This window comes from Sorex araneus, chromosome 3 (genome assembly GCF_027595985.1).
Source record: "Sorex araneus isolate mSorAra2 chromosome 3, mSorAra2.pri, whole genome shotgun sequence".
Lineage (NCBI taxonomy): Eukaryota > Metazoa > Chordata > Mammalia > Eulipotyphla > Soricidae > Sorex > Sorex araneus.
In genome coordinates, this window is record NC_073304.1 from 160,984,012 (window position 1) to 161,001,264 (window position 17,253).

Below are 17,253 nucleotides of genomic sequence, written 5' to 3' on the forward strand. Positions count from 1 at the left end.
GAGCACTCAGTGAGAGAGCATCTGACTTCCAAACACAACACAGAGTTTAATCTTAACAGCGATGCTACCTGGAACCCCCGGCACCACAGCAAAGTGCGCAACTTCTGGGCACCTACAAGTGCAAGCACCTGAGCAAGTGTGTGGAACCTCGTCATTACAAGCAATGTGTCCACCCTGCCAAGTAAAGGTATTAACTTTAAAATTGAAAAAAATATAAAAGACAATGAATATGGAGGTCTTTCTTTTAATTTTTGCACAATCTGAAATTTTTGGTAAGTGCACATTTTACTTTCAGAATATGAATGATTTGGGCAGGCATCCCTAAAGGTAATAAGCGAGAAACGCCAAGATTAAAAAAAAACCATGACAATGGTTCTAAAGTAACAGAGGAGGCATATGACTGGTGGTGATGAAAAAGGAAAGCGAACAACAACTTTTAAGGAAACAGTGATAGGCCAGATAGTACAGGGATTAAGGCTCTTGTCCTGGACAAGGAGGACCCTGGTGTATTCGCCAGCACCACAGAACAGTAACTTTACCTATGGCCTAACCCCCAGGAGAGAATGACTGGATTTCCGACCATTCTTTTTTAAAAAGGAGGAATTTAAACAGCACAGCTGCTTGATGAAGAGCAGTCACACATGGGTGTAAAACACTAGTTTAAAAAATTCCGTTACTATCTTAACTTTCTTGGGGCGTGGGGGGGAGGGGAGAAGTTCCAGGGACAAACCCAGATGCTCCCCTAAGAAGTGTGTGCTCCCCCACTTAGCTCACTGACCGGCCCTCATAGTAAATTGCTTTAACAAAGTAGGTCTTGCAGGGTGGGGACATGGCGGTTCTGCACCTTTTCCCGACTTTTTTTTTTTCATGGTAACAACTAGACAGAGGCTGGAGTGTGGCATCCAACGCCTACTGGCCAGGGATGCAACTCAACACCCTACCGCGCCCAGGGCGTCAAACTGTTGAAGTCAACGGGACCATGAGATGGCCGGAACTCACTGTTAGAGCACGCAAAACACAGCGAGGGGTAGAAACAACCCGAGTCAACGCTGTTATCACAGACAATGTCCCAGTCTCCTTTGGGTGGCTTTGCGCCGCGTCCCGAAACTCCAGAAGCGACAAGATACGCACAGATACACACCAAGGTTAACCAACCAACCGTCCATGTGCAATTTCGAGAGCAAAGGCAAGGAGGGGGCCGAGGGCTCACAACAGCTCTTTAAGCCCCGGCGCTTCGTTTCCCCACAGGATGGGGTGGTGGAACCATCACCTTCCTGCGAACTGCTCTCCCCGGCCCGGGCACCAGCCCCTGGTTTTACCTCGTTCGGCACGCCCCACGCCCGGCGGGAGCGCCCACCCCGTGAAACGTGGCTCCCACGGGAAGTTCCTGCACAGACGGGGCCCCGGCACTCCCGGGGGCGCCGCCTCCCACGTCCGGGAAGCGCGTCGCGCCCTACGTGCCTCGCGGGCCCGCCCGGGGCTCCCGGTTCTTCTCGGGGGAACGAACAGGACCCGCGTCCACCCCACCCTCCTGCCCCGCGACAGACTGCCGACCCCCGCAGGGAGGCCGGGTGGGGGCCACTTCCCGGGTCGGAGGTCCGACCCCGACAAGAAACGGCCCTCGGAGGCTCTTCAGACCCCAGCCCCGCCGGGCCCGTTCGCCTCGCCGCCCGAGTTCGAAGGGCGTTGGAGAGCTGGGCCACAAAAGCCAGGGGTGAGGGGAGCGAGCGACGCCGCTCTGACCGAGGGTCCCCGTCCTGACCGAGGGTGGGGGCGCTCAGGTGGCTGCAGAACGCGGGGTCCGTGCGTCCGTCCGCCCTGCAGGCCCCGCTGACCCGCCGAGCCCAGGCTTCGGCTGTCCCTGCCCGCGCTTCTCCTCAGCGCCCGGCGGCGCAGGGCGGCCCGACACAAAGAGGCTTCAAGCGCCCGGGCCCGGGGCGACCGGGACGCAGGACCCCCCGCCCGGGCTTCCCCACCCTGGGAAAGCCTCCGGACCCGCGGGTTCGGCCACCGGGCTGGGCCCGGCCCCCAGCCCCTTCCCGCGCGCGCCCCGCTTACCCAACACCAGCCGGGCTACGTCCGACGGCAGCAACATGACCGAGGCCGCAGCGGGAAGCGCAACGAGGGACGCGAGCGACAGACGAGCCAATTCCGCGACCGCTCCAGCGCAGCATCTCCCGGTCCCGGCGGCGGCGCCGAACCCGCGGCCGCTGGTCCCGCCTCTTCAGCTCCGCGCCGGCCAATCGCGGGCGCGCCAGGGAGAAAGGCGCCGAGAGAAATCCCGCCTCGGCGCGCCGGGCTTGCGACGTCATTTCCGGCCCCGGCTGTGAGGGGGGTGGGGTCGCGGCGGGCGAGGAGGCTCTCCATTGGCGGACCAGGCGCAGGCGCGGCGACCCTGTTTCGCCCAATGTTTTGGTGGCGCGAGTGCGTGGAGCTAGGGGAGCGAACGAGGTTTGGTGCGCAGGGGCGGAGCGTGTCGGGCGTCGGGTCGGCTTTGCCTCTTCCTCCAGCTACCCGCGTCGCGTGGTCGCGCCGGGTTTGAACCGGAAGCGGGAATGCTGCGCGATTGCTGAGTGGCGCAGCTGCGATCGCGCGTGGAGCAGGGGTCGGAGCCGCAGTCACCGCCGCCTCCCGCGAGCCCCACTTTAGGCCCTGTGAGTCCTGCAGTAGGGGCGCGGCTGCAGCGCTGGGGCTTCTGCTTTGGCAATTGCAGTCGCATCCCAGATGTTTGCTCCTTAGTCCCCCGAAGTGTCTTGCCCTACCCCCGCTTTCCTAAACTCACGCACTCCTCCAGCATTTCTTTATTCCTTTCTTCAGTCTCTTTCCGAACCGCCCCCCCTCCCCACCTCGCTGTCTCCTGCCTTCTCCCAACTCCTAGCGACTTTAGCCTTGAATCTCTGCCCCATCTGAACGCTCTGCGTGCTTCCCTTCCCGTTAACCGTATTAGACTCCGATTTAACGAGGTGGTTTAGCTACTCTGCCTCCCCTCCCTTCCCCTCCCTATCATTAGTGATTTTCATCAGGAAGCATTTGCTGAGGCCTAAACTACACTTTGGTGTTCTGAAGGAGTGTGAATTCTGACAGCAGCCCTGTGACCTCCTGGTACTCTTTGATCTAATTCTTGCTGGTGGCGAGCGCTCTTAAAATTGGTGGCTGCAGTTTTTACCAGGTACGCATGTTATAAGACTGTTAACGGTTCTAGGTGGTAAAATGTTATAGACGAGTACAGTGGCAGTTTAGATGTAAACTCAACCTGGAAGCATCAACTTAGTTTGGGGTGCTACCTTTCCAAGCTCTCCAGACGAATGGAAAATACTCTCTAAAGGCAACAAAGCGTAGATGATAGTTCTTGTATCTCTAGAGTGAGTTCTGGCAAATTCGGGCATTTTTAACACATAGGAAGTCATAGGAATGGGTGAGATCACATTGGGAGAAAACAGAAAAGGAAGCAAGGGTGTTCTTCCAGGTGTGGGAAGAAATATTACAGATAGGAAATAGAAGTGATATGATTACTGACATTTATTTGCTGTTTCCAGGCACTGTTAACTACATAAATCCTTATAATTCCTTAATCTTTGCATTAGGAACTACTGTCTCATTCTATCATTGAGAAAACTGAGATTTAGAAAGAGGTAAGACAGCTTGTAAGTGATGATCCTAGGATTTAAACTTGTGCCATTTGGTTACAGAACCCACTTTTTTACCCTTTGAAAAGATGGCGTACCTAGACCACATATTTTTTCCAGGTCTGTAGACATCACTGTCAAATTCTGCACAGAGATATTGTTTGAGATTTTAAACATTGAATTTACCAATTCAGAGACTATTACTTAAGAAATATATATGTTTTCATTCCCTGTGGGAATGGAGTCTTAAGTAGTTTCTTTTTTTTTTCTATTTTTCTGGTTTGGTTTTTGGGCCACACCCAACACTACTTCTCATTCTGTGCTCAGGAATCACTCCTAATGGAGCTCTGAGTTCAAGGATTACTCCTGGCAGGCTCCAGAACCATAAGAGGTGGTAGGGATCAAACCCTAGTCAGCTGTGTGCAAGTCAGTTGTCCTGCCGTCTAGACTATTTCTCCAGTCCTTGCTCACATGCTCTGCATGCAGGAGGCTCAGATTCAGTTCCTGGTCCTCTGAGCATTGCTGGGAGCACCTCTGGGTATGGCCCCAAAACACTATAAAAAATAAAGCTGGTTGAGATGCTTAGTTGCAGGCAAGGTTAACTAAGGTCTGATAGCTGTTACAAGAAGCATGGTGGTGGGAAATGTACAATGGTGAAGGGACTGGTGTTGAAACATGACTGAAACACAATCATGAACAACTTTGTAACTGTGTATCTCACATGATTCAATTAAAATAAAGACCCAAAAGCAAAATTATAAACTGGAGCTCTACCAGATGACTTGGAGGATTTTCAAATGAGATACTATTTTTTTTATTAGTGAATCACCATGAGGTACAGTTACAGACTTACCAACTTCCGTGCTTACATTTCAGTTATATAATGGTCAGATATACATCCCTCCACCAGTGCCCATTTTCCACCACCAATGGTCCCAGCATCCCTCCCACCATCCCCACCCCACTTCCCCCTCCCCCCACCTCGCCTCTGTGGCACGGCATCCCCTTTTACTCTCTCTCCTTTTGGGTATTGTGGTTTGCAATACAAGTATTGAGTGGCCATCATGTTCCGTCTATAGTCTGCTTTCAGGGTGCGTCAAATGAGATTGAGTGAGCAAAATAAATTGCGGAAAACAAATCCTGTATATTAAACTCCAGGTATATACAAATGTTATATGAAGAGTATATGGGTACACATTATTAAAATATGCATTATTTACAATATATTCAGTTAAATACATTTCAAGGAAAAAGATGGACACACCAAGAGAAAAGTGTCTTGCTTTTCTAGGGATCAAAGAAATCAAGCAAAAGTAGTTAGATGCCATTTTTCATTAGAAGATTAGAAATGATCTTTTACAGTAGATACAAGGGCCATAGCTGGAAGACTGTTTCATGAGCAGAGGGGAGAAGGCAAATGGAATAGAGAAGAGATCACTAAGAAAATGATGACTGGAGGAACCAGTTGGGATGGGAGATGCATGCTGAAAATAGATAATGGACCAAACATGATGACCTCTCAGTGTCTGTGTTGCAAGCTATAATGCCCAAAAGTAGAGAGAGAGTATGGGGAATATTGTCTGCCATGGAGGCAGGGGGAGGGTGGGAAAGGGGGGATATACCCGGGATATTGGTGGTGGGGACTGTGCACTGGTGGAGGGATGGGTGTTTGATCATTGTGAGATTGTAACCCAAACATGAAAGCTTGTAACTATCTCACGGCGATTCAATAAAATTAAAAATATTTTAAAAAATGATCTTTTAAATTGATAACACCCATGGTCCAGATATGAAAAATTAAACATAGTCGATGTTTTGTGAGTATTGTTAGAATAGTTTTGATGACTAGTTTGACAATATTTGAGAAAAATTTGGAATAGCTATTTTGAATAATCATTCAGAAATGCATATAGAGATAAGCATCCATCAGCAACATCAAGAAAACCTATGTTGGGGCCAGAGAAATGCTACAGAGGATAAGAAATATTACAAAACAAAACACATTTCTGAAGCATAAACGAAGAGTGATTTTTAAAAAGTAATTCTCTTTTTTAACTTTTTAGAATTTGGTACCATACCCAGTGGGCTCAGGAGCTGCTTACAGCTTGATGGAGGGTGGATTAGGGGATCCACGCAAGGTTGGGGATCAAAGCTGGGCCTCCCGCATTTGATGGTGTGCTTAGCCAGTTGGGCCATCTTATCTTTCTGGCCCAAGAAAGAGTGCTTTTTAAGTAGTTTAGATTCAGATCCTTTAGTGTTCTTATCTTTATGTTTGCCTGTCTTCTGTTTATCTTATCTGTTTGTTTTTGGGACACGTGTAGTGCTCGAGGACTATTCCCTGCATTGGTATGGGGCGGGGGGAACCAGAGACCAAGAACAGGGCTTTTGCATGCAGAACCTGCGCTCTAGCCCTTTGAGCCATCTTCACCTTTAATGTTATGACTTTAACTGTCATGTTTCTTAGAAGCATCAAGATAGTAATTCTGCGTTTTTATTTTGCTACTGCAAACCACACATTTGTACGATTGATTTTAAGGAAATCTCATTTAAATATAGAAGTATTAAGAAAGATCATAGTGCCTTTGATCACAGTGACCCTCCAGTTGCACAGTTAGGTCTAACTACACACTAGTTCTAGATTCATTCTACAGTCTGAAATAACTGTACATCTCTGTACTTTTTTACAGACAACGATGTACATTCTGAAATTCTGAATCATGAGCCTTGCACTAAATGATCTGCTTGTTTGCTGCCGACAACTCGAACATGACAGAGCTACGGAACGGAGGGTAGAAAATCTCTAAATTTAACCTTTTCTTGAAACAAGCACGTGACTGGCAGACCATTATCATTTTTTTTTCCATTTTCAGAAAGAAGTTGAAAAATTTAAGCGTCTGATTCGAGATCCTGAAACTGTTCAACATTTAGATCGGCATTCAGATTCCAAACAAGGAAAATATTTGAATTGGGATGCTGTTTTTAGGTATTCCATTCTAATTCATTTACTCTTTTGTGTTTTTCATCTGTCTGTTGCCATAGTATGTTTTTGTGTATGCAAGTCGTATTTTTTTTTCTTCTGTTATATGGCTTTGTGCATGCATGTGTTATTGGAGCTTAATATTTATCTAAAATGCAGTTTGCTCTGTTCTTTTTTTTTTTGAAATGGAAAGATAGGCCTTTTTTTTATTTTATTGAATCCTAAATTACAAACTGTAGCACTGTCATCCCATTGTTCATCGATTTGCTCCAGCAGGCACCAATAACGTCACCATTGTGAGCCTTGTTACTGTTTTTGGCATATCAAATACGCCATGGATAGCTTGCCAGATTCTGCTGTGCAGGCAAGATACTCTCGGTAGCTTGCTGGGCTCTCAGGATGGAGGAATCAAACCCAGGTCAGCCACGTGCAAGGCAAATACTCGACTCGCTGTGCTATTGCTCCAGTCCAAGTTATTCATGATTTAGTTTCAAGTATACAATGTTCCAACACCCCTCCCTTCACCAGTATCCACTTCCTCCAGTGTACCCAGTTTCTTCTGCCCCTGGTCTGCCTTTTTCTTTGAAAGATAGATTCTGACATTCAAAAGTAGATGTCATATAAATATTTCCAAAAAATGGCAAATAATTTGTTCTGTTTCATTTTTTAGAGGGGAATCATACCTGGTGATTGAAGGCCAGGGTCTGTGCACAGTTCAGCTCTCTGGTACTCCCAGAGGTTCTCTGCAACAATCCCTGTTGTCATACACGTGCTCCAATCCTTTGGGCTATCTCCCTGGCCCCTGAAACATCATTTTAAAAGGATTATTATTGTAGGAAAAGTTAAAAATTCTTTTTTGGGGGGGCAATTGGAACTGCTGGCTCTGCATTCAGGGTTCGTTCCTGGTGGGACATTCAGAGGACCATATGGGATGCCGGGGATCAAACCCAGGTCAGCGATGTAGAAGGCAAGCACCCTGCTTGCTGTACTACCTCTCCTGCTCCCACCCCAAAGTTAATTTTTTTTTAATCATTTGGTTCAATAAAAGTCTCCGACATCCCATTCAAGATTTAAAATAATTTCCTTTTTATAAGTTCATAACTCTTCAAATTAGAGAGCAAAATTAGTTATAAATACTTAATACTTTGACATCTTCAGGTATTACTCTAGGTAACTGTCACACCTTAAATGATCATAAAACTGTAGGAAATTAGGATAATTACATATGGATGCAGTTATAAAAAGCAAAATGCTGACATTAGAAAGATTAGAATGACAAACAGAATTGATGCTTTAAGATATTATTTTCAACTGTGGATTCCATCTACAGTAGATACAGAGTGCAAGATAAAGGAAAAATTTAAGATTTTTTTTCAATCCCAGGAATCAACCCTATACCTTAATCATAAAATGCTTGACTACTGAGTTACATCCCCAACCTCTATTTTTAAATTCATGTCGACTACTGCAGAGCTTAAAAGAACATTTGCAGTTGAGAGGAAATGTGAATATTTACTTGTCCTTGTTTTATAGTTAGCTCCTGTTGGTACAGTGTGACTCTATGGATGGACATAACAGGGAAAATGCTGTGCCTTGTCCTTTGATCATTCATTTTGTTTATCAAAATGACAACTGTTAACTAAAGAAGAGAACTGTGTTTCAAAAACTAACCAGCTTGTCGAAATAATGCATTTGGGATTCCCAGCTGGTCTAGTCTGGAGCTACTAGGTGGGGTTTAGGCCACAAGAGATTTGTTTCATTGAAGCTTGGTGGCAGAGAAGCTATTCCTTCTGATGGCATGAGAGCTTTCTGAAGCTTTCATGATCAAGCATGCAGTGGGTTTCTAAATTTCCTTTCTGTTTTTGTGAAGATTTTTACAGAAGTACATCCAGAAAGAAACAGAATGTCTCAGAACAGCGAAACCGAATGTGTCAACCTCAGCACAAGCGTCCAGGCAGAAAAAGATGCAGGAAATTGGCAGCTTGGTCAAATACTTCATCAGATGTGCAAATAAAAGTAAGTGATGTGTAGTATAAATAAATGACTTAAAAAGCTCACTGTTGTATGGGTTTGCTCCGAATAGTAGAGTGAAATACAAGATGTGTGCCCACTAAATTCAGGTATATATGGTGATTTTTAATACTTCAAATACAAATAACATTTGGAGAATTTATAGCATGGGATAGAATCTCTGGAAAACATTAAAATTACTTGAAATTAACATTTGTCTTGGATCCCCTCTGTATGTATTCTTAGCACTGAGGTAGCTTTAATGTTTGACTTGCCTTTTTAACTTTATTTTTTCTCTTTGAGAAAATAAAGCCACTCTCTTTGAGTGGCTTTACTTATAGATAAAATATGTCTGTTTCTATTCACCTTCTGAGATAACACAGAAAAAGTCATAACTGCTGTTTTCAGGTTGACATCCTTTGCTATATCTGAAGACACTATGAGGCTCTTAGTTCTCCAAGATAAATAGACTTCCTTCTTTTCAACACACCCAACCTGGTTTTTATGTCACTCCCTTCTCTGTAGTCTTAGTCTTTTTTTTTTAGAAGGTAAAACTCACAAAAATGTTCTGACTGGTACTGAGTGTGCTGTTACCTCTCCCATTTTATATAATTTAATTCTGAGATTATGGCTTTCTTGGCAGTCAGAACCCATGCTCTATTTTTCTGTTTTGGAGTGGGTCAGGGATCAAGCTTACTCCTGGCTCTGCACTCAGGGATCACTCCTGGTGGGCTTCCCCATGGGATCCTGGGGATGGAACCTGGGTCAGTTGAGTGCAAGATAACACTGTGCTGTTGGTCCAGTCTCAGGATCATTTATCTTTTGAAGCAAAGACATAGAATGTGAGGTAAGGCACTTGCCTTGCATGCCTCCACTTCAGCTGTGACCCTGGTTCATTCCTGGCCAGTATTAGGAATGACGCCTGAGCAGGGGTAAGTCTGTGCCCTGGGTGTGATGCAACACCCTCTCCCCCACGAGTAATTTACCTTTGTGTCAAAAGGGTACAATTTTGGTGTTTTTATTTGAAACTTTCTTTCCAGTTTGATTTTTGTTGCTTTATAGCTTTAATTTTAGAATAAAATCAGGGAGCAACTATCACATTGTCCCCCCACACCCAAAGGGTTGGGGGGTGAGGAGAAGAATTTAAGTACATGTTTAGACTCCACTAGACTCGCTTAGCTTGGCATCCAAGGTATGATGCAAGAAACAGACTGAGGAAAAGAGGCAGCTGGGAAGAACAAGTAAGCCAATACTGTCCATTCTTTTATGCTAGCATTTGTCAGTTCCTACGCAGACAAAGCAGAGATGGAGTCTAGAGAATAGAAAATCCAGCTGTGGAAAATGATAAATTCCACAGGATTCCTTAGTCTCTGCTGGCAACTTAGCTACTCTTTTGAATAAATAAGTTAACTTTCTGGGTTTCTTCTTGTTGTTTGTTTTTTTAAAGGATAAAGCATGAGTTCTTTAAGCATTTCTCAAATTTGTGAGATGAAGGAAATGTATTGCATTATGGCCAGAGGAAAAACAGCATTTCATCCTGATATTTATGTAGCTGCTCAGTCATTGCTCATTAAATATCTGATATCTAGGAAGTTGCTAAATTCTGCTAGGAAACAGATGAATTAGTCCCTTTAGTTCTGAAGAAATGCTACAGATAGAGAATGTTCTAAGGCTATGAGAGAGAGGTGCATAGGATGTTAGAGCAACAGATCTCTTTTTAAAAAAATTTTTTTAACCTTTTCATTGAATCACTGTGAAATAGACCCTTACAAAGCTGTTCATGATTAGATTTTATTCATACTGTATTCCCGCACCCATTCCTCCACCAGTGTACATTTCCCAGCACCAGTGTCCTCAGGTTTCCTCCTATCACCCACCCCCACCTCTCTGGCAGGTACTTTTCTTTTGTCTGTCTGTCTATCTGTCTGTCTCTGTCTCTCTCTCTTTCTCTTTTGTGCATTGTGGTTTGCAAAATTGATACTGAAAGGTTATGAAGAATATCCCTTTACCTACATTTAGCACTCAGATCTTGGCCAGCATGACCATCACCTGCTATTGCCTTATTGGTCTCTTCTGTATCCTAGCTACTCTCAGTCCTACACACACTTGTGGTTGGTTCCAGCCATTGACCAGTCCTCCTAGCCCCTATTCTCCCTGGCCATGGATATTAGTTTTATACTATATATATATTTTTTATATACTACAAATGAATGAATGCAGTCATTCTGTATCTGGCCCTCTCCTTTTGACTCATTTCACTCAGCATGTCCATCCATTTGTAGGCAATTTTCGTGACTTCGTTTTTCGTAACAGCTGCATGGTATTCCATTGTGTAGATGACAGCAGCAGATACTAAGGCTGAATTCTATCCTTGGCCAGATGCCTTAAAGTAGTGCATAAGCCAGCAGTAATAATGATTTCACAGTTACAGCAGAGTTGTCATTGTTTATGGTTTTGGGACCACACCTGGCAGTGCTCAGGGTACCTGGTGGTATTGACACAGATACTGCCTGCAAAGTCTGAGCACTTTCAGCTAGCTTCCCTGCCAAACAAAACATAATATATGTTTTGTTTGGGGCTATACCTGGTGGTGCTCAGGGCTTACTCTTAGAGGGCCTTGGAGGATCTTATTATGGTGCTGGGAATTGAACCTGGGTCTGCCATATGCCAAGAAAGCTCCCTACCTGCTGTGCTATCTACGGCCCCAGTACTACTTTTGACAGTCTCATAAGAAAATCCTAAACTATATTCATCTATATATAGACTACATGCATATATGTGTATATATAGAAAATAAGTTGTGCCCTGCTCATAACAAAAATGTAATGTTTAGATGATGTCATTATTGAAACATAGTAAATTTTTTATAAATATTTAAATTATTTTAAAAACAATTTTTAAATTATTGAAATAAAATTTCAGCTGCAACATCAATATTCTTTGTTGGAAATGGGAATCACATACATTTTTAAGATACTTTTGTACATCAAGAATCTATTCAAGACCAGAGAGATAGTATAAGGTGCTTGCCTTGCATGTTAGATCCCCCCACTATATGGTTCCCTGAGCATTGCCAGGAGAGAAACTTGAGCACAGGGCCAGGAGTAGACCCTGAGCACCCACACATATGGCCCCGGACCCAAAGCAACAGAAGATACCCATAATGCAGTAATTTAAGGACTTCTAATAAATAATATATTATTTTTATTAATTCTAATAAATTCCTTCTCGGAGAGCCCGGCAAGCTACCAAGAGTATCCTGCCTGCACGGCATAGCCTGGCAAGCTACCCGTGGCATATTCGGTATGCCAAAAACAGTAACAATAAGTCTCACAATGGAGACATTACTGGTGCCCGCTCAAGCAAATCGATGAACAACAGGAAGACAATGCTACATGCTAGACAGTGCTAATAAATAGATGAAGCTGCAAAAATCGCTGCTGTTCATACTTATATGTCATATATACTGATACAGGACTTGGAATTAATTTTGCATTCCCAATAGCTATCTTTTTAATATTATTCTAATTCAATAAAATATGACAAGAAGCTTTGAATTGTTTAACATAATAATGACCCCTATTCTTGGCTTTGGACTCTTTTCTGTGTCTATCTCATGAAAATAGCCCTAGACAATCTACTTATGAGTGGTTGTGTGGTATAATAAAACTATTTCCAAACACAGGTGACACAGTTTGCTAACCCTTGCTCTCTGATAATGTGCTTAGGTAATAATAATTTCCCAATTTGTATTGATATAGTTGCCATACCAGGAATACTTAATTTTTTTTTTTTTTTGCTTTTGGGACACCTGGTGATGCACAGGAGTTACTCCTGGCTCTGCACTCAGGAATTACTCCTGGCAGTGCTGAGGGGACCATGTGGGATGCTGGGAATCGAACCCGGGTCGGCCGCGTGCAAGGCAAACGCCCTACCCGCTGTGCTATCACTCCAGCTCCTTAATTTATTTTTGAGTCATATATGATACATATGTTCATTTCTCCATAGGAGCACCAAGATTAAAGTGTCAAGAGCTCTTGAATTACATTATGGATACGGTTAAAGATGCAGCTCACGGTACCATTTATGGAGCTGACTACAGCAACATACTGCTCAAAGACATTCTTTCAGTAAGAAAATACTGGTGTGAAATATCTCAGCAGCAGTGGCTGGGTATGTTTTGAAGTTTGTTGTTTGAGATTTTTTTGTCTGTGAGAAATGAAAGTTCATTAAAAAAGTAATGTCTGTATCTTCCTCCGCTTTCCCTTCCCCAAATGAACTCACATTTTAATAGTGCTCCAGAGCTGTGACCTGATGAGAAAATTGGACCCTTAGCTTTCATTTATTATGTACTTCCTAGTAATTGGCACTTCCAAATTGGCACTGATACAAGGTCCTTGCTATCAGGACTGAAATTATAGATCAAAAGGTTCCATCACTGTCTTAAAGGAATTAACAGGTATTGAGAAACAAATAAATATAAAACCAAAGTGGCCATGCTGATGGTAGAGGCATTTCAGTTCACTGAATTCATCATTGTTATGATGATTGAATCATGTCAGCCATGATTCAAGTAGATGGAAGAAAAATCATCAGCATCTAAAGAAACAGTAGAAGCAGAAGGGGGTGTGATTGATATTTTGAATCTTGTAGAAAGAATTAACAGAAGTATCCATTGGATCAAGCAATTAGTAGTTTTACTGGTTGTAACTAGTGGGAATAAGTAAGATTATGTAGGAGCCAGTAACTTTTACTCTGATTAAACTGTGTACCAGGGAGAAATCTGGTATTGTTGATAGTTTGTGAGTGAGAGGTATTGAGAACCACAAGGGAAGCAAATGGTGGTCAGAGATCAAGAAACTTGAGTTTCTGGATTTCAAAGATGGAAAATTTCTTCGTGGAGTTTAAGTGGGTGAAGATGAGACTTAATGAGGTGATTTCAAAGCCAGCGTCTTACACACTGAAGCAGAAGTGATCAAACGGTCCTGGTCTGCAATTACCTGGTTCTCTGTCCATCTTTGGAGGACACTGTTAGTGCTTTAGTGCAGCAGGAAAAATATCCAAGAGAAAGTAGTTAACCCTCGAACTTTGGGCTCTGAAGCTCGGGCTTGCCTCTCCCTGGAAGCCACTCAGAGAAAATAAAATGCTGATGTCCTCTTACTGTAGTCAGGAAGAATGGTTCTAAGGATACCTTTTTATCTTTCTGGGGAATATTATTTAAATTCCATGGTTTGTTTGGGTTTTTTTTTCTTGTTAACAAGTTTTTTGCTTTTTTTCAGAACTGTTCTCGGTGTACTTCAGGCTGTACCTCAAACCTTCCCCAGATATTAATAGAGTTTTAGTGGCTAGAATAATTCAGGCTGTGGCCAAAGGATGCTGCTCACAAACTGATGGATTAAATCCCAAGTACTTGGATGCTTTTTCCAAGGCTATTCAGCATGCAAGGTAATCTAATGTCTTTTTTATTTGACTTTTATTGAAAATTCATTTGAACTTCTTGTAAGACTATATTGGGGCTGGAACTATAGTATAGCAGGTAGTGCATTTGCCTTTCACGCAACTGACCCAGGTTTGATCCTCAGCATCCCATATGGTCCCCCAAGCACCGCCAGCAGTGATTCCTGAATGCAGAGCCAGGAGTAACCATTGTACATTGCTGGTGTGACCCCTCCAAAATAATATAACAATAATGATAATTTTAAAAAGCCTCTCATAAGATGAGGCTATGAATTAAAAAAAAAAAAAAGACTGTTAGCTCTAGTAACTTAAACTACCAATTCTTTCCTTCTTCTTTTTCTTCTTTTTTTGTTTTGTTTTGTTTTGGGCCACATCCGGTGGTGCTTAGGGCTTACTATTGGTTTTGTACTCAGGGATCACTACTGTGGGGTGTGGAGGGACCTTATAGGGTGCCAGGGATCGAAAACAGGTTTGCTGCATGCAGAGCAAGTACCCTGCCACTGTATATCACTCTGGCCCCAAAATACTATCAGTTCTTAAAAACCGTTGGCCAATTCTAATAGTAGAATCCCAAAGAAAGTGTCAGACCTCACTCTTTTTCTCAAATGTTATGCAGAGCATAAAATATTCAGAAGTAGAAGACTTGTCCTCTAAGCATGTGTGCGACCACCACAGCGACCCCTGGGGAGCACTGCACCAGAATGTGCACAAACAACTGACCCCACAACCGAGTATTCAGAACCCCCAGTACTGCAGCAACAAAGGGAGGGGATGGGGGGAAATAAGCTCGAAGTTTCTTTCCCTTTCCACCACCCTTTGTTTTGGCTTTTGCAGTCACACCCAGTGGTGCTCAGGGGTCCCTACTGACAAGGTTTGGGGTACCCTGTCATGTCAAGGGTCGAACTACCCCTTGGCCCCTCGCTTCCCGTTTTTATTTTCCTGCAGTGCCCGGCTTGAACTCAGGCCTCCTGCATGCAAAGCAGGTATTTTACTACCAAACCAAATCACTGGCCCTCATTTTCCCCATATTTAAAGAAAGAAGTGATGAACTAAGTATAAAATCAGAATATATTTGGAAGTATCAATAGCTTATATTTGTGTTATATAACCAAGATTAAAATGTGAAACATTTTATAAGTGGTAGTTATTACAAATGATCTAACAATGGTTCAGCAACCAGAAGAGCTAAAGTGGTTTCTTAGCATCAGATGGGGGGTTTTGTTACTTAGTAAGACTGCCATGAATTTTTTTAACTAAGGCTGCTTTACCTGAAATTCAGAGTTTGGGTTCGGGTTTTTTTTTTTTTTTTTTTTTTAAATAATAATTGGATTTAGGGCTGGAGCGATAGCACCGCGGGTAAGGTGTTTGCCTTGCACGCAGCCAACCCGGGTTTGATTCCCAGCATCCCATATGGTCCCTTGAGCACCACCAGGAGTAATTCCTGGGTGCATGAACCAGGAGTAACCCCTGTGGATTACCAAGTGTGACCCAAAAAAGAAAAAAAAAATATTTGTTTTTTATATTTTGGATTTTTGGGTCACATCCGGCAACGCTCAAGGTTTACTCCTGGGTCAGCACTCAGGAATTACTCCTGAAAGTTCTCAGGGGACCATATGGGATGCCAGGGATCGAACCCAGGGTTGGCTGAGTGCAAGACAAATGCCTTAAATGCTGTACTGTTGCTTTGGCCTTAGGCTAGGGTCTTGTTAGCATGCATCTTCACAGTTGCTTCAGGTTGTAAAGTCCTCCAGGTCACCCTCCTCGTACCCATCTGAGTTTGACTCTCTTCTCTTGCAGACAAGACAAGAGCTCTGCAGGGCTGAGTCATATCTTAGCAGCACTTACGGTCTTCGTCAGGACACTGGCTGTTAACTTTCGGATTCGAGTATGTGAATTAGGAGATGAAATTCTTCCCACGCTGCTTTATATTTGGACTCAACACAGACTTAACGACTCCTTAAAGGAAGTGATTATTGAATTATTTCAACTGCAAATTTACATCCACCATCCCAAAGGAGCCAAAACCCAAGAAAATGGTAACAAGAAAGGCTTTTGCTTTTTAAATTTGCCTTTGGGAATATAGAAACTTAACTCTGAAGTCTGTGCTGTATAGGAGCTGTGACCTTCCCATCTTGGAGGGCCGTGCATAATAGTGATGTAATTAGTCACTGACGTATTTTCCATGAGTGTTTTAGAATTTGAAAGCCTGCCTTCTCACTGCAGTGCGGTACTGGGGATTGTGAGGACGATAAGCAGCAGTGACTATGCTCCCTGGAGAATCTTGTTATGCAGCAATAATTAGCTACTAAGAGGCTCTTGGCCTGCATGGAGCTCACCTGGTTTGATCTCCAGCACCATTTCTAGTCCCCCTAGCAGCACCAGGAGTGCAGAGCCAGGAGCAAACCCTGAGCACTGCAGTGTGTGGCCCCGAAACAACCAAACAAATCAGTGAAGACAGTCAAATGATACCGTGTCTGAGGAAGAGATATCATTTTGTAGGCACATGAGATGGGAAGGGGAAATGATTACCCTAAATCTTAAACTTACCCTAAGCTCTTACTGGGTAAACCATAGTTGAATGGCTTATCTTTCTTTGATTCCATTGTATTTGTATTTTACCTAGAGGAAATTGTCTGATCTAGTACTTGATTCAGAAGTGAAGAACTTTGAACTGGAACTGAATGGGTCCCCTCACTCTGTTTGCCGTGAGCATTAACTAGCCTTTGGACCAACTTATCAGGGCTTTATAATGATCATATTAATAAATAGTGCTCCTTTGAGGAATAGCAGCTAAAACAAGAAAACTGTAGTACCAGGTTTTTAATCAGAGATCGAGTACCTGCTTCACAGGCTTTTCTGGTATACATCATTAAATGTATTTGTAGCTCATGAAGCCCCTTTATCAAGGAATGGTAACTTTCCGTAGTTTTCCATCCTTCACGTGTTGAAAATCAGGCTTATTAGGAGGTTGTATCAGAAAGGTGAATGTAGTTTTCTGCTGTTAGTAGATTTTTTGTCTGTCTTTGTGTTTTGGATCACACTGGCAATGATTAGTGGTTACTCATGGCTTTGCACTCAGAAACCACTCCTGGCGGTGCAGGGGGATGCTATGGAATTCCAGGAATCGAACCCAGGTCAGCTGCATACAAGGCAAATGCCCTACCCACTGTATTATCGCTCCAA

The 17,253-nt window shown here is 43.5% G+C and overlaps 2 protein-coding genes across 3 annotated transcripts in view; one reads left to right on the plus strand and one right to left on the minus strand.

Moving 5' to 3' along the window:
- Positions 1–2,205, minus strand: part of LOC101550869 (protein NPAT) — a 42,750-nt gene extending 40,545 nt beyond the window's left edge. For both annotated transcript variants that reach the window (XM_055132828.1, XM_055132827.1), the window contains exon 1: positions 2,059–2,205. In XM_055132828.1, the coding sequence (XP_054988803.1) occupies positions 2,059–2,095 (37 nt within the window). In that variant the 5' untranslated portion in view covers positions 2,096–2,205. The remainder of the gene's footprint in view (positions 1–2,058) is intronic.
- Positions 2,206–2,448: 243 nt separating this feature from the next.
- Positions 2,449–17,253, plus strand: part of ATM (ATM serine/threonine kinase) — a 102,802-nt gene continuing 87,997 nt past the window's right edge. The window contains exons 1-8 of the mRNA XM_004614100.2: positions 2,449–2,654; positions 3,067–3,169; positions 6,314–6,415; positions 6,497–6,609; positions 8,474–8,619; positions 12,622–12,786; positions 13,893–14,058; positions 15,868–16,106. Coding sequence (XP_004614157.2) covers positions 6,344–6,415; positions 6,497–6,609; positions 8,474–8,619; positions 12,622–12,786; positions 13,893–14,058; positions 15,868–16,106 — 901 coding nt within the window. The 5' untranslated portion in view covers positions 2,449–2,654; positions 3,067–3,169; positions 6,314–6,343. The remainder of the gene's footprint in view (positions 2,655–3,066; positions 3,170–6,313; positions 6,416–6,496; positions 6,610–8,473; positions 8,620–12,621; positions 12,787–13,892; positions 14,059–15,867; positions 16,107–17,253) is intronic.